This window comes from Podarcis muralis, chromosome 13, assembly GCF_964188315.1.
Source record: "Podarcis muralis chromosome 13, rPodMur119.hap1.1, whole genome shotgun sequence".
NCBI classification, from domain to species: Eukaryota; Metazoa; Chordata; class Lepidosauria; order Squamata; family Lacertidae; genus Podarcis; species Podarcis muralis.
The window spans coordinates 20,017,287-20,034,407 of NC_135667.1; the positions used below are offsets into that span (position 1 = coordinate 20,017,287).

A 17,121-nucleotide genomic window follows, 5' to 3' on the forward strand; every position below is an offset into this window, starting at 1 on the left:
TAGCTCTGTTCTAGGCACTCTGCCACATCAGATGCCCTGCCCTGCCCTGTAGCCAGATACCCTGAAGAAGGGGGGGTTAGCATTTTGTAGTAAACATATATCCTACAGTCCCCTTCATCTCTCTCCTCCAGCAAAGTGGATGTGAGGGAAAACAGGTTGTATGAAGGGAAAAAAGGAAGAGACAGAAGGAGCGAGGGGGGAGCTGGCGGGGGTGGCAGTGATGGGCATGTGCTTCTGGAACAGGCTGTACAAGCAGGGGGGAGAGGAGAGCAAGCTGAGACAGGAACAGAGGAAGAAGAATTTGCAGCTTCATGTGATGTGTGTGTGTGCGCACCAGAAACTTGCATATTTAAAACTTAATGGAAGGGAAGGTTAGTAGGGCAATCCAATAGCTCAGTCGTAGAGCCCCTGCCTTGCATGCAGTAGGTTGCAGGTTCCATCCCCCACTTATCTGGTTGAAAGATCAAAGAGCTGGTGTGGTGTGATGGTTAAGAGTGCTGGACTAGGACACAGTAGGTTGGGGGTTCAAATCCCCACTCAGCCACAAAGCCCACTGGGTGGTCTTGAGCCAGTCATTGCCTCTCAGCCTAACCTACCTCACAGGGTTGTTGTGGAGATTAAATGAGGGGTAGAACCACGTACACCACCTTGAGGCCTTGGGAGAAGGGGGGGGGGGAATATAAATGAAATCAACCGATCCACCACAAATGCACCATTGTTCCGTCAATGACATGTTGTTGAATACAGCAGGAGGGAAATCACACCAGTCTGGAAGGGCCTCAATTCTGGTACTGAAAACAAATCCCCTGGGCTGAGGATGTGTGCAGATGGACACCACATTTTATTCCCACAAATCACGACGTCTGCCTGCATCTGGGCTAAGAAACTTTGTGTTAACTTTTTCTCTTAATTATTAAGGTCACACAAGAAGTATCCAAACATTTTAAATGCCCCATTTGAGCCGCTCTGCAACTTTCCCTTCTGAACTTGTGCAACAATCAAGCAACAACTCTTTGATCTCATGAGCTTCTTCGGTGTATGCTGGCGGCACTGAAAACTTCCTTGGCTCAGAAGTGGAAGGCACGGCAGCAGTTAGCCTACACATTGTGGTGCAAAGATATGGGGACTATGGACATTGCTGAGAAAGTAACTCACATATTAGGCGTTTCTATGGATAAAGAAGACCTGGAACATTTTAAACTCTCTTCTCCCACCAAACCACAGAATTTGGCTTTCATGATGTGTCATACTTCTTTTATTTTCCTGCATGATCTGCTCTCTATTTTATGTTTTCTATTCATGTTTTCTGTTTGTTTGCACTTTTGAAGTACAGTACAGTCATACCTCGGGTTACAGATGCTTCGGGTTGCACACCGAACCCGGAATTACTGGAACAGGTTACTTCCGGGTTTCGGCGCTTGTGCATGCGCAGAAGCGCCGAATCGCAACCCATGCATGCGCAGCACTGTGGGTTGCGGATGCTGCAGGTTGTGAACGTGCATCCAGCATGGATCACGTTCGCAACCCAAGTGTCCACTGTATATTAATATTACACGCACATACATACACACAAGTCCACACGTAAAATAACCAGAAACGTGAAATGTTTTAATGGATGCCAAACCAAACCAATCCAGGGTACAAATAGCTCAGCCCCTGCTCCTCTCCCCCTGCAGAAGATGCAGCACCCTCCCTTGTCTCCCTAAGTATGGGGACGCAGGGGCCTCTCCCCACCTCAACACCACCCCACCTTCCACTGAAAAGGCAGACAGGTAGCATGCAAAGGAAGCACTGCCAACACCTGTACCAAAAACCTGTGTTATGTTGGCTCACACTTACTTGCTTCAAAAACCTACGGAGATTTAAGCTTAAAAAAACACACACCAAAATGTTGGGAGGTTGCAGAGATGGGCAAAAATTAAAAACAGCATCATAAGGAATCCTTTATCTTCTTACCAAAGAGATTTAGCTCAAAGTTCTCAGAAGAGACTATGCTGACACACTTCAGCTATGTGGCTTATTTCAGACTTCTCTTTTCAACTCAAAGCTAGAAATCTTGGCATTTCCCCCCAGGAAACTTGAACATGGTTTGAACAGAAGACACCTGAGAATGAGTTTTTCACAACTGCATTGGGAGTTGTTGTGAAGAGATGCATTGGGAGTTGTTGTGACGATGAAGAGATGCCACAAAGAATTTTGGACATAACGTACCAACTCTGGAAAATAAATTTGTGGGTCACCCTTCTCAGGAGGAGAGGGGACATCTCGTTTCTTCTGAGCATTATGCAATACAGGGGATGCGCTAGTGGCAGCAGAATTAGATAAAGGGTGCTACTGCAGGATCCATGAAAAAGGCGGAACCATGCATAGAACTATGAGGGCGGCTGGGTTAACTGGGAGGCTATGAACTTTAGAGTACATTGCCTTGGTTAGAAGCTGGGACTCCAATAGAGCATCACTGAACACACCTTCTCTCCAGAGAAGGCTGCCTTGCTCTCTCCAAGGATGCTTTCAAAAACCCACGCAGCTCAGAACAAGGGGGGGGAGTAAAGATGAAACCACTTGCACCCTGGGCTCCTCATTAAAAAGACCCAGAGAAGTCTGCATCTTATAGCAGCCATGAGGAAAAAACAAACCATCGCCAGCTGCAGTCAGGCAAGGACTGGCAAGAATGCAGTGGCAGAGGGCAGGCTGGACTGTACCATATCAGATGGCAGGGGAGGATTTTGTTTCTGAGTGGTCCTTCGGCATTCTCATGTGCAAACGTAACACAACAGGAAGAAAAATATTGACCTACCCACTTTCCTGATGTGGTAGGTGGTTCTTTGTGTTTTGTTTTTTAAAGCTTTAAAAAGTGTCCCCCACCTGCAGCCCAAAGTGTACATATAACCCGTCCCTCTGCCACAGGATTCATTTGTCCTTTCTCACCCCAGCATGTTTTGACTCAGAGCAGGTCCTCCATTTTTTGCTAACGGGGTCAGGGGGGGAGGTCTGCAGGCCCAGAGCCCATCCCGATTCAAAACACAGAGAGAGAGAGGAGCTGAACTGACTGCAGGCGTCAACAGAGACAAGCAGGTCGCATGTACAGACCGAAAAAGAGGAGGTAATAGAAAAGCCAAAAAGAACAGCAGCTGTTGCGGGTGGAAGGGAAGTTTGAGAACACAAATCGTGGGAGGAGAGATGGAGGCAAGTCCTGGGTCTCATCCAATGTGTGCAACACACGCTCTCTCTTTCTCTTCCGCTGTGTGTGTGTGTGTGTATTTAGGTGCAGAGTCTGCATTGTGGAGGTTGCCACCCCTGACCAAAACCTAGCCCCCTTCCTTCGACAGGAAGTCCAGCCTCTCGCCCAGCACCTCCCTTCTTCACTCTGCTGTTTCCTCCGCCGGCTGGTATCTCAAAGAAGGGCCTCCGCCTCCAGGATGGTTTTTCCTCCTCCGAGCTCACGGCAACAGTAAGGGGCGCTGGATGGGCATCAGTAAAGTCAGGACCTGGAAAGGGAGGAGAGAGGAAAATGGGTCGTTTCAAAGGCTAGAGCGCCCCCTTGCTGCTGCAGTTAAGCTGCACAGGGGTTTTTACGGTAAATGGTGCAGAAGCTAAATTGAGTCAGACCACACAATGCCAAGCAAAGAGGAAGCTGCCGGCTCATCGGCCATTTGTGGTTTAAGGGCACGCAGCTTGGCATGACTTATGCAGATCACAGAATCTGGAATGACCGAAGGTGAATAATTTTTTAATTATTATTTGAAAATAGTGCAGAATGCACAGCATCCTGATAAGGACCAGGAAAATCTAGGAGAAGCCACTAGCTGGATTATCAGGCCGGCAGACCATAGCTGCAAGTGACTGAAGAAAGAAAACCAGATCACATGCTCAAGGCCGCAGGGGGCCCCTGAGTCTCATAGGGGTGCTGGAAAGGCCAGCGCTGCAACCCTGTATGCCGTCATACGCCCCCTTCAACTGGGGAAGCCCTAAAGGAAACGTTTGGGCCATGCAAATTTGCCTACCTTAGGAAATCTCCAGACATACATTCCCCGTGTGTGTGTGTGTGTGTAGTATTATTATTATTATTATTATTATTATTATTATTATTATTACTATTATTATTATTGCCTGGCAAGGCAATAATATGGTGTTCTAGTGTCCATCACAAACACCTACACCTGTATCACTTCTACCTTTCCAAAGAGTTGTTCCTCCTTTATTCAAAGTGGTTCTCACGATGTTCAAAAGAACAAACAGCTCCACTTTTGCAATTTTTCCATAGCAAAGGCTGCACTGCACTTGGCCTGGGCTCTTGTGCTCTTCTAACACCACCAGTGTCCTTGGAAAGCAGCCTCAGAGGCTACTGGATCATGTGCTAAGAGAGAACGGGCTAAGCGGCCTGGGATGCAGCCAAAACAAGGCTTCCTTTGAACTAGAGCGACCACTTTCTTAAGTTATCAGTCTACTGCTGACAAAGGTGATGCCGGTCATCTGATACCGGCCTGTAGCACCTCATCACATTGTCAACGGCACTAACAGCTTAGACCTTTCCTTCAAAGGCACACCTTTACAAAGGAAGGGGAAGCTTCTTATTTTTTTTAAAATATTTTATTAAGGATTTTCTTGTTTTACAGAAGTGTAGTGCCTCGTTTTTTGTTTGTTTTTTCCATGTAACATTTTTACAAATCCATTTCATTTGTTGAGGCATTAGGGGGAGAAGAAAAAAGAAAGAGAGAAGAAAAGGGGGGGGTGGAGAGAGGGAAGATGGATGGGGGTGGAGTCGGGTGGCGGTGTTTCTATTATGTTTAATGTATGTAGAGTTTGGTGTCAGCGTGCTTGTGTTGTTCACTTGTGTTCCTTTGGTGGTGAGAGAGGTTGGGGTTGGCCTAGGGTGTGATTGTTTGCTTGTGGTTGGCTGTGGTGATCTTTGTTTTCGTGTGTGAGTGAGGTGGGTGGGTGTTTTGGATCAGGTTAGCCATCTTGATTTGTATGCTGTTGGTGGATTATTGTCATTGTCCTGTTGGGCTGTGTGTGTGATAAAGGGGAGCCATACCGGGGTGAAGGTGTCTTCTTCTGTTTGTCCCCGTGTCAGTTTCAGTTTATTAGTTAATTTTTCTAGTAGGGCTGTTTCCCATACTATTTGGTACCATTGGTCCATGCTTACTCCTGACAGGTCTCTCCAGTGTCTGGTTATGGTATTTGTGGCTGCTGAAAGCAGGTGGGTTACGAGTTCTTTGTGGTGTAAATGGGCATTGTTGTCTTGGAAGATGTTTAGTAGGGCCAATTCTGGGGTGATGTCTATTACTTGCTTAGTTATTTTACAAATTTCTTGTACGGCTGCTGTCCAGAATAGTTGGATTTTGGGACACTCCCACCACATGTGGAGGTATGTGCCTGTGGAGGTGCACCCTCTCCAGCATTTTGGTGAGGTTCCTGGGTGTATTAGCGCTAGTTTCCTTGGTGTTAGGTACCACCTGTAGGTGAGTTTCAGTGTGAGTTCTTTTCTTTTCGTTGATATGGATTTAAAGGGGGGTTTAGACCACATTCTGGTCCATTGAGTGGGGTTAATCTCATAGCCTATGTCATTCTCCCATTGTTTTTTGATTGCGTCTAGCGGATTTGCGGGACTTTGGAGTAGTATTTTGTATATTGCGGATACCGTCCCTTTACCGTTTCCCTTTGTTGTTAGGAGGAGGTTTTCGAAGGTTGTCAGGGGCCTAGTTGCTGCTGATTTTACTGTTGGGTTGTTTAAGAGGGCATGTAGTTGGTGTTGTGTTAACCAGGGCATTTGGGTGTCTTCTAGTTTGTCTTGTATTTCTTGTGTTGACAGGGGTTTGTTATTTTTATAAAAGTCTATTAGGCGATATAAGCCTTTGGCTCGCCAGGTTTTTATCTGGAGGTTTTGTGCTGCATGGTGGATTAATGGGTGGTATGCCAGGGGGATTAGTGGGGATGGGGTTGGGGATAGTTTGCCTATTTGTGTTTTCCATGCTTTGAGCATGGTCTGTGTGTACCTGTTAAGTGTTGTGGGAATTTTCTTTAGTTTGTTTGGGAGGAGTGGGTATGTTGTGGTGCAGGTGTTTTCAATTGTGTCCCTCTCTAGGTGTACCCATTGTTTTGTCTCATCTTCTAGTATATATGGGATTATATGGCGTATTTGGTTGGCAATGTAATATGCTTCTATGTTGGGGATTCCCCATCCTCCTTCTGAGGTGGGGAGGTGCAGGTATTTGGGGCTTATTCTTGGTTTTTTATGTGAGAAGATGAAAGTGTGTAGTTTTCTCTGCCAACTGCGAAGTTGGGTTGAGGGGATCCAGATTGGGAGGGTTTGGAATAGGTAGGTTAGTTTTGGGAGTGTGGTCATTTTGATCATGGCTATTTTGTCTGAGAGAGTGAAATTCATGTTATTCCATCTCTTTAGGTCTTTGTTAATTTGTCGCCACAGGGGCTTGTAGTTGTGGAGGTACAATTTATTGAGGTTTCTGGTTATTTGTACCCCTAGGTATCTGAACTTGGTGAAGGGGAAGCTTCTTAAGAGCTAAAGACCTCAGGTGTGGTTCGGAAGGAGGGAGAAGATTTCTGAAAGTCTCACTCTCTCTCTCATCCTAGTTACTCACCTTTGTTCCTGTGTGGAACTGGGCCCTACTCTCCTCGGGAACAATGATGTAGGGGAGGAAGATGTCCAAATGGTAGAGTTGGGGGTGTCCCTGTAACACAATGCGGTCCTCTCCCAGGTCCAGCTCGAGAGATCTTACTGAGGTCTGATTAGGGTGGGAGAACAAAGAAACACTGAAAAAAATACAATTTTATTGCTATTTCCCCAGCTTGGGGACCAGAGCACCCAAGACACCACCCTACAAACCGCATGCCAAATTACCATTTTAGGGAGGCTGATGTTCGCGACCAGACGGTCAGGGTGGCTGATAGATGGCTCAGCAACTATGGTGAATTCAGGAACTGTGGCCGAGCTACGGAATGAAGCACAACAGAATCAGCAAGGGAGAAGGGGGGGGGGGGGAGTGTCATGATAAAAACACTCAGTTGGCATCAGATATTGCCAACTCATAAAAACAGGGACAGGCAACATGTTAATAGATTAAAAGGCCAAGTCAGAAATGCAACTGTGGGCTTCTGACACACAATATCCTGCCCGATCTAAATGAACTTTATTTAATTCATTAGACATACAACCTGCACTATGGGCGGCTGATGACAGAGTCCTATTCTGGCCACTATCGGCCAGTTTAAATAAACTTGCTTTATTGTACTTCTGGGAGATGCAAGGCTAGGGCTTTGCCAAGTCTCCAAGGGCAGAAAACTCTAACACTTAAGGGCAGCTATTCAGAATGCCTCTGTGTGTGTGTTTGCAGACCCAATTTGACACCCAGGTAGAATACTCAAAACATCACTCGTGGTTGCTCTTAAATGCCTGGTACAACTGAGCAGTCCAGAGGGGTTTCTTGGGCTTGTACTAGTGGCAGTTTCTGGCCAGGCTTCAGAGGACTGCCCCATGAGCAACGCATTGCACCAGTCCAACCTATCATAGCAGACCATATTTGAGAACACGGGTCATTCCATTCCTCCATTACCCTGACCCCCATCCTCATTGTACAGTCCCTCCCATCCCAACCACACCGTACCTCTGTGACGCAGATGGCTGCAAAAGGTTCCTGCCTTCCTCCTTGACTTGGCTGCAGAAAGAGACACAAACGCCTTGTAAAAATGAAGAAGGAAGTATTGATCTGACTACTACAGTTGTACCAAGTCCCCATTCAAGTCTGGGCCAACAGCTCTCTCTGCTCTGTCCAGAGTCCCAAACACTTTTAACAGGCCCCAGAGATTGGTTTCTGCTTCAGCTGACAAGATGCCGTAGAATGCTAACAATTGAAATGACTTAATTCTCCCTCTGCCGCCCCTCATGTGTTACAAGCCCCTCCCATGCTAACATTTCCATATAGCAGCCGCTCACTGGAAAGATCTCTCCTAACTCCACTACCCTCAACTTGGACTCCAGCTCCCATCAGCCCCAGCCAACATGGCCGATAGTTAAGGATGATGGGAACTGTAATCTAACAGCATCTAGAGGGCACCAGATTGGGGAAGACTCTCCTAATTCATCCAGATGGTCCAATGGCAGCCAGTGATTCTCATGCTAAGAGGAGGAGGAGATAAGCTTACCCCAAGACTAGTCCATTGCAGAAAAATGAAGTGTCTCAAGGCCCCTGAAAATTTAACTAATCTTGCAGGGCACTAGAGCCCACTTCACCAGATGAATGACATGTGTCATCCCAATTTAGCAGCACCCTCTTGGGTGTTAAGATGAGCAGAGGGGGACCCCTCTTGGTAGTCCCACCACTCTCAGAGGTCCGGGTGTGAGGACTCCCGGTAGAGGACCTTCTGCGCAGCATTCCCCTAAGTTGTGGAATTTCGCCAACGTACCTGCTATCCATCTCTTGGATGAAAGGCTTGGATTTGGTGCGGATGGTCTGCTCGGCTATGGAGCCCATAAACTTCCTGTTCTTCAGAATCCGCCATTCTGGAAAGGGGCGCAAGCAGCCTTGTTAGCTTGGCCGCAGGGGCAAAAGGCTCTGGCCCAGCCCCAAAGGGATGGAAGCACCCAGAACGGATGTTAGAAGTCTCCCGAACCAAGGTCGCTTTTCTTTCAAGGGTATGTCCTCCCCCACAAGGAGGGGAAATGTTACCTCAGGATTGGCCCCAAGAGGGGGGCCTGTTGCCTCCTGGCAGCAACACCCGTACCTTGGTTGTTGATATCCATCTTGTATTTCTCCGACAATCCTTCCATGGCGATTGTGATGAAGAACTCTTTGAGGAAGTCGTCGTTCTTGAGGCAGCGAGGGAAAACAGAGAGATGGGAGTGGGGAGAAGGTTAGGTTCCCTTCTCTCAGCACATGGATTACTCCACAATGAAGCAACTGCCACCCAACTGCATGCATATGTAGGAAGTCCCAAGGCCTTGTGATTATGAAAATAAGAAGTCCAGCTGAATTGGGCCACAGGCCCACCTAGTCCAGCTCATGACAGCTATGGGAAGCCCTCAAGCAAGGGCCAAGTATAACAGAGCTCATCACTTGTGATTCCTGGAAACTGATATTCAGACACATACCGATTTGGGGAGATGGTGCGGAGGAAGGGATGCATCCATTCATGGCATAAGCAGCCAAATATACACTAAAGACGCTCACCTGCCTACCTTGCAGGTGTAAACTTAGGGAAGCTTTTAATGTTTGATGCATTACTGTATTTTAATATTTTGTTGGAATCTGCCCAGAGTGGCTGGGGAAGCACAGCCAGATGGGCGGGGTATAAATAAATTATTATTATTATTATTATTATTATTATTATTATTATTATTATTATTATTTTATTATTATTTTACCAGATTTTTCCCAATGAATCCGGGGAACTTCAATGGATTTTGTATGGGGACTGATTTGTAAAGCCAGGGACTGTCCCCAGGAAATGGGGACATCTGGTAACCTTATGCCCCTGTCTCCCAACATCATCCCCCTACTCTGGCACAGCAAACCACACCCAGGTGGTTTTGGGAAAGAGAGGTTCCTGCCTGCCATGGACACAGCAGGAATCCTGCCCCTGAGCGGAACAGGAGAAGCCGTTTGGGACGCAAAGGCTCCCTTTCAAAAAGGCAACTCACCTCCATCTTGTTGTAAAAGGTGGTGCTGATGGAGATGTCATAGACGGTGCAAGCATTGCCACCTGGGAAATAAGAAAGAAGGGTCAGGCCGCTTCTACAGAAGAGGGGGCTATTCCTCAAACCTCCAGGGCAGAAGGAGCCTTGGTTTCATGGTTGCCCTTCAGGGGCTGAGTCCACACTGCACCACCTCACTTGGGAGACGCTCTTATGCAGAGACATCCCCACGAGGAAAAACAAAGAGATCAGGTGTGTTTCTCTCTCTTCAGCCAGGGTGGGTACAAATCAATGCTTTCTTAAAAACATTTGAACTTTCCCCCTCCACAAAGTGGTATTCGTCTGCAGGTTTCTATTTCTGTGAGCTACGCAAAAAATGGATCATCCGTGTAAAAATAAAAAGTGAGCAAGTGTGTTTTGGATGCCAAGTGATTCCTACGCAAAAAGGTTCCTCTTTAACCAGGCCGTTGGTCGATTGTCATCTGATTCCCTTTTAAAATGTGGGGAGGGGGTTTGGGGGGGAAGGAGTTTACTCAGGTGTTTGTTTTTATTTTGATTATGTAGTCTGTGTTTTTATCCTACAAAGTGTCCTGAGATCTGTGAGTATAGGGAAGTATATAAATTATAAATAAATAAGTAATAGTAGTAGTCATACCTCGGGTTACAGATACTTCAGGTTGCACGTTTTTGGGTTGCGCACCACGCCGAACCCAGAAGTACCCGGGTTACTTCCAGGTTTCAGCACTCACACATGCGCAAAGCGCTAAATCGCGCTTTGCGCATGCACAGAAGTGCCAGATTGCGACCCGCGCGTGCGCAGACGCGGTGCTGCGGGTTGCAAGCGTGCCTCCTGCATGGATCACGTCCGCAACCTGAGCGTCCACTGTAGTAGTAGGAGTGTCCTTCAAATGATGAGAGGGATTGAGGCACGGATTTAGGTGACCAAGTTCCTTACTCCTTGTGCTACTCAGACAGCTCTCTTAGGCAGAGGGACCAAAAGGTCCTCCAAGACCTGGCTAGCTCTGTAGAAGCAGGTGCTGCAGCCTTGGTTTTCCTTAAGATTTAGCTACTCATTTCACGGCTAGCCCGTCCTCTCAGCATCAATGAGGCGGATGCTCACTCTTGTCCACTTCCACGTGGGGCTCTCCCAAGCTCATGGGGATCCTGAAGGCGGAGGCGTTCTCCGACTCAAAGAGGCAGGCAAGCTCTTCGTTGGTCAGGTCAGGAGGTGGGGGGATGTGGGGAGACCGGCAGACGTTCACGAAGACCTTCTCACAGGAACTTGTGCGGGTTTTAAGGCAGAATCCTGGGAAGGGTGAGAGAAGCAAGTCACAGATTTGCAGGTTTCTCTAAACAACTAGGGAATCTGCTTTTGCCAGCCATGGACCACTTTCACCTTGTCTCCCCATTGCACCTCTAACATCCACCCCCACTCCCCTGTAATCCCAAGATCTCTGCTTTTCTGGTTATATGAGACAGGGAGAAAAGCTTCTCTTTCTGTTCTTTATATAATTTTATACACCTCTACCATCTCCCTGCTTTCTCACCCTTTCTCTCTAAACTAGAAAGCCCCAAATGTTGCACCCTTTCCTTAAAGGGGAGTTGGTCTACCCCTTTGATAATTTTGATGGCCTTTTCTGAACTTTTCCCAGCTCTGCAATATCCTTTTTGAGATGAGATGGCTGGATAAGTAGCACATATGTACATAGTAGTCCAAGTGTGGTCACGCCACAGATTTGTATAACAGCATTATGATAGTGACAGTTTTATTTTCAATTCCTTTCCTAATGATCCCCAGTGTGGCATTTGCCTTTTTCACAGATGTTGCACAATGGATCAGATTCTCCATCGAGCTACCCACTATGACCCAAACATCTCATCCTGCTTAGCCACCCCATGAGCTTATATGTGAAATTTAGATTATTATTATTTTGTGCCCCAGCTTGCATCACTTTGCCCTTGTTTGCAATGAAAGGCATTTGCCATTTGACTGCCCAAGCATATACCCAGTTTAGAAAAAAGTTCATTCAGAAACCTTCACAATCCCTTTTGTTCTTTACCTGGGAGTGGCCGGATAGGCTTGGATTCTGCCAGAGAGGGCACGAAGCTCTCGATTTTCTGGGTTGCCTAAGAGGCAGAGATAAATTTATGATACAGCTACACAACTCAGACTTTAGAGAAATTTTTAATGTTTGATGTTTTATTGTGCTTTTAATATTCTCTTGGGAGCCACCCAGAGTGGCTGGGGAAACTCAGCCAGATGGGTGGGGTATAAATAATTATTAATTATTATTATTATTAATTATTAAGATCCCATTTCTTTCCGAGATGAAAGGCTGCAGCCTCTTACGTCTGGAATCAGACATTCCAAGAGCCCCATGTCCTTCCCTGATCCCAACCCTTCATGTCACATTCATCAACATTCAACCCAAAAGATCTTTTCACATTGTGTTTCTCAGGTCAGTTTCACTGAACTCCATTATAAATTTGAAGCAGTATTATACCACTTTAAACAGTCACGGCTTCCCCAAAACAATCCTGGGAACTGTAGTTTGTTAAGGGATGCTAAGAGTTGTTAGGCGACAGTCCCCCTTCCCCTCACAAAGCTACAATTCTGAGTTCCCTGGGAATAAGAGCTGGTTATTAAATCATCTGAGAATTCTAACTCTATGAGGGGAATAGAGGTCTCCTAACAACTCTCAGCAACCTTAACAGACTATACTTCCCAGGATTCGGGTGAGGGGGGCGCCATGGCTGTTTAATGTGTTATGAAACAGCTTTAAATGCATAGTGCAGATGGGGCCTAGAAGAGAGTCCACCAGCTACACATGGTCCCCGCTCCCCAATTTTTCCTCCCCACCCCCACCACAGGCCTTCATGCAGACCTGGAGTAGAAGACGTTGGAACTCCTTCTCTTTCTCCTCCTGCTGCAGCTCGGTTGATAACAGGGATGTGTCAGTGACATATGCCATGGTGGTGCTAGCTGGACCCTGCAGAGGTTAATATTTATATTTTATAAAGGTGATTTCAGTTAAAAGAAATAAAGTGATACAGGAGAAAAGAAGGAAATGTGAGGAGAAAAACAACAGCAAAGATACATATAAAAACGAAAATATACCCCCAAAAGCAATATATGATATACATTCTTGCATAAATTGGTATATTGTTGTTGTTATTGTCCTAGTGCATATGGAAATGCTAATAGCTTACTACATTTTGTATAAACTCATTCCAAATGTTATCATGGTTATCCATACAGAGTCTGCGGCTGTAAGCAGTTCCATTCATAAACTGCCAGTGATATCATATCATCAGCCCATTGATTGAAAGGTATCATATATTTTATCCCCCCCCCAAAAAAACACCTCAATATCAATCTCTTGGCCGCCATTAGGGCACGGAAAAACCATTTCCGTTGTCCTGTTGATAATTTCCATATTGCAGGCATCTAATTCAATAAAATTTTCTCTGCTGAAAGACTTAACTTTTAAGATTTAACTTTAACACACACCCTAAACCAAAATCAAGCACCAAGGGTCCCAACTCACTGCTCCCCCCTCCCCAGACTTGCTGCTATACCCTCCCTCCAAGGAGACTAGCGCAAGGAGATGACGTTTTCTCAACTCTCCACTTCATCCTCAAGAAAACAACCCTGTGAAGTAGGGCTACCAAGGCTACTTGGCTGAAGCTGGGTTTGAATACAAGCTGGTGATATCTCAGCTTCACGCTTTGCTGTCTCCAAAAATAAAAAAGGGGGGAACCTTTTAAGATCTCCCCTTCCAGGAATCAAGATCCCGCACCTGCCTCTGCCAAATCGAACTTCCTTTCCAATCAACGGATCAAACTTCCGTTGTTGCTATGGCAGCGACTCCCGACCTTAGCTGTACTGACTACCGAGAAAAGGACGGGAGGAAATAGTGCCTAATGGTTACAGCAACGGACTGGAAGTGCGGGGGGGGGGAGAGAAATACTTGCCTCTCTATACGCCCTGAACTTTAATGCCACTCCTCTTCCCAAGTCCCATGCACATGATCTATAAATAACGATTTTTAAAAAATCATAGCTTCCAGGGTCATGTTTACCTTGGTATCGTTGCTAGTTTATATATCTGTCTCTCGTCGGCTCCGTGGCGAAGGAAGCGACGACACGCGCGGGCGCCAGAAGGTTCGATTTGCGGAGAAGCGGGGCCGGAAGTCGAGTTCTCTTTGCCTCTTTCTCATAGGCTTCCTATCTCTGCGCTCTGTATTGAGGATGCAGGAACTCCATAGAGTTAAGGACGCGAGGTCAGACAAATGATAGACTAGCATCTCAAACATCCGGTTAGATTCGGGGTTTTCCTTTGGATTAAGGCGGGGCTGGGCGCGCTATTAGACAAGAGTGAGCTTTTGGTGTCATGGAAGAGCAGCAATTTGTTGTTGCGTTTAATTTATTTTGTTTTAATGCTAATACTGGGGGGGGGGGGTATTTCCTTAAATGCTGTTGGGGCAATGCAAGCATTTTAATATAAAACACCATTTATATAACAAACCAGATTCTTCAACTACACCAATAGCCAGGCTTTGGTATATGTTCCTAAGTATGTAAGAATCTTAGAATACATTGCAGGCTCCTCTCTATCTCTCAGTTCCTCCCCTGTAACCTGCAGTGTTGAGATAATAAAGGTTAAATCCTATACACATTTACCAGGGAACCTTGGATTGCTCTTTAAGGCTGAGCTCTGGTTTTTCTTCTCTTGGGGTGGGGGGCAGGGGGTGGGGAAGGGGAAGGCAATAGCCTCTGGCCAATCAATCCCATTCACGCCAAATTCCTGGATTTCGCTGTTGATTCCGAAGGTTAGCTGATATTTATAATCCCAACTAGCAAACAAAACAGCTTTCAAAAGTAACCAAGAAGATGCAACCTCAATGTTGGAGGGTTTTCCTTGTTGTGCATTTCATTTTGTGGTAAACAAATAAAAAGTAACCAGGAAGCCTCGTCTGTAGTCATGAAAGTTTATAAGAATTCTTAAAAGGTTCCAAAGACTTTTTCTCTTCCCCCCCCGCCCCCTAGCTCTGTGATAGCAATATACCTCTTCCCTCTCCATCTCTATGGTGCCAATGCGTCCCTTCTCTCCACCTCCCAGTCTCTATGGAAGCCAGGAGTCCGGAAGCGCCGCCCTAAAGGGGGCGGGTGGCTGAATGTTTAGCCTGGCTGGTGCTTAGTCCAACTGTCAAGGGGGAAGTAGCCCATTTAGTGCCCATGGCTGGCTCAGCAGCAGCGGCGGGAGGCGGCAGCAGGCGCGGGGCCCCTGCAGTGCCCGATATCTACAGCTCCATGGAGTATGGGCCAGTCCCAGAGGGCACTGGGGCAGCCCAGGTAAGGGAAGCAGGCTGGGAGGCGCCCCCCGGACGCCTGGGTCCCCGAAGAGGAGAGCGCGGGAGAGGGATCCATTGGGGATTAGGAATTCAGGGAGAAGTTGGAAGAGAAGAAAAGTGTGGATTTCTTTTCTTCAAAAGCAAAGGCTATTTAGTAAGCAGGGTGGGAGCAGGAGTAGATTGCAAACAGGAGGGTCTAGGGGAGGGTCTGCCTTCCTTCCCCAGAGCCCGCCGCCCTTTGCCCTGGTCTTTGCCCCTCTCTTCCCCGCCGCTCTCCAGCCCTGACCTTCGCTCCTCTGCTGAGCCAGCGGTCTCTGCTGGCTGGACTCGCCGCCTCTCACGTGGGTGTCGTTGACCATCCGAGCTCTAAAGGTCTCCCTCTTCACGGCGGCACGTTTCAACTATTACTGTTATTGAAGTCTGCATTTAGGAAAAGGGACGCGGAAGAACTTGCGCGTGCTGCAACGTCAGCTCTAACTAAGAGAGCTGGGATCCCCTGTAGAACCCAGGAGTCCGGCCGATCGTTGCTGCAGCGCACAAAACACCCTTAGAATGGGAAGCAAAGTCTCGCCCGTGCTCGAATCCTGGCAAAGCTCCCGCTTCGCTCCTTTCTCTCTCTCGTCTCGTCTGAATGTCAGTGCACCTCTGCATCCCAACCCCGTGTAGGACATCCTCTCCGCCCCTTGAGAGAACACATGAACTAACTACTACGGATATGCAAGCCCCAAACTATGCTTTTCTTGCTGAGCTGCAGCTAGACTAGCTATCCTTGGGAGGAGGGCGGGGGAGACCAGTCCGTGCCGTGCAGGGATCTGCTGCGTTGAAGGAGCAGAGCGCCCAAAGGAGGCGAGGTAGACGAAGCTGCGCTCGGACTCCTGGGTTCCCCGGGAGGTTCAGCGCCTCGCTCTCTGCTTCGCGGGGGCAAAGAGAGGTTCTCTTCCAACAGGCGTGGCCGAGCGGCCCGATTTGAATCAGGGTCATATGCATACTGCGCGCCCATTGGCCAGCGCGCCCGTGGTAAGTCCCACCTCGGGTTACGTGCTACCGCGGAGGTACCCGCCCCTCTTACTCCGCCTCGCTCGGTCTTCTGGGTTAGGGAGGGGGCTGTATCCCAGCGTGCACCGGGGTTAGGCTCCTCATTAAATCGAGCTGGGGGGACCCCCTATTCCATTTCATTTTATTATATGATTGCTATTATTATTATTTTATTATTATAATCGCCGGTCCTTTCCCATCCCGGGCATGTCCTCGCCTTCCCCTTCTTCCTTCCTGGGCCCCAAGAGCGCGGATCGCCCCAAAGTGCCCCGCACCCGGGCAGCCACTTGGAGCCACCGGGAGACGCTGGATTTCCTCGCCCTGTGGGGGGAGGAAGGGATCCAGACGCAGCTGAACCGCTGCCACCGGAATGCCGACGTCTACCAGTGGATCTCGGAGCGGATGGCGGAGAAAGGCTATTTCCGCGACGAGGACCAGTGCCGGACCAAAGGCAAAGACCTGAAGAAGAGTTACAAGCAAGCCAAGCTGCAGGACGGCATCGCCCGCCAGAGGTGCCGCTTCTTCCACGAACTCGACGCCATCCTGGGCAGCGGCGGGAGCGGCGGCGGCACCGGAGGGGGCGGAGGCGCGGCGCCCTGGTGCCAGGTGGTGATCAAGGAGGAGAGCGACCCCGAGCTCGACCCCGAGCTCCACGAGGACGAGTACGCGTGGACCCAGGTGTCCGTGACCGACGGCAGCGACGGGGATCCGCAGGGCGAGCCTTCCTCCTCCGCGGTAGCGGCCGCCGCCGCCGCCGCCTCGTCGTCGTCCTCCTCCCAGGCAGGGGTCGGGGGCTTGCTCCACTCCGAGGACCCGGCCCTCCACCACCACGTGGCCGGCGGGATCGTCAAGGAGGAGAAAAGTCCCGGGAGAGAAGAGAGCGGCCTCCGGGGCGGAGGGGGAGCCTACCTCTATGGCCAGGAGGACGCCCACGTGGAGACCCCCGGCGGGGCGGACCAGCCTCACCTTCGCCGGGAGAGCCGGGCGCACTTGGAGGCTCCTTGGAGACCAGGGCTGAACCGGAGAGGTGAGTGGAGCGAGAGGTGGAGTTTTTGGATGGGAGGAATATATGTGACACATGAT

At 48.4% G+C, this 17,121-nt stretch overlaps 2 protein-coding genes across 4 annotated transcripts in view; one reads left to right on the forward strand and one right to left on the reverse strand.

The window, feature by feature from the left end:
* Positions 1–1,587: 1,587 nt before the first annotated feature.
* Positions 1,588–16,169, reverse strand: PIH1D1 (PIH1 domain containing 1). 2 transcript variants are annotated; one of them, XM_028751980.2, is made up of 12 exons: positions 15,290–16,169; positions 13,732–13,889; positions 12,535–12,639; positions 11,710–11,776; positions 10,770–10,955; positions 9,656–9,717; positions 8,740–8,824; positions 8,422–8,518; positions 7,623–7,673; positions 6,860–6,950; positions 6,600–6,743; positions 1,588–3,488 (listed from the first exon to the last, which is right to left on the reverse strand). In XM_028751980.2, the coding sequence occupies exons 3-12, from the start codon at positions 12,619–12,621 to the stop codon at positions 3,441–3,443; spliced, it is 918 nt and encodes a 305-aa protein (XP_028607813.2). In that variant the 5' UTR covers positions 12,622–12,639; positions 13,732–13,889; positions 15,290–16,169; the 3' UTR covers positions 1,588–3,440. The 2 variants fall into 2 exon arrangements, with proteins under 2 accessions (XP_028607813.2, XP_028607812.2); XM_028751979.2 differs by lacking the exons at positions 13,732–13,889; positions 15,290–16,169 and adding an exon at positions 13,015–13,074.
* Positions 14,822–17,121, forward strand: part of ALDH16A1 (aldehyde dehydrogenase 16 family member A1) — a 44,559-nt gene continuing 42,259 nt past the window's right edge. The window contains exons 1-2 of one of the 2 annotated variants that reach the window (XM_028751978.2): positions 14,822–15,004; positions 16,285–17,065. In XM_028751978.2, coding sequence (XP_028607811.2) covers positions 14,888–15,004; positions 16,285–17,065 — 898 coding nt within the window. In that variant the 5' untranslated portion in view covers positions 14,822–14,887. The remainder of the gene's footprint in view (positions 15,005–16,284; positions 17,066–17,121) is intronic. The other variant, XM_028751975.2, reaches the window with a different exon arrangement.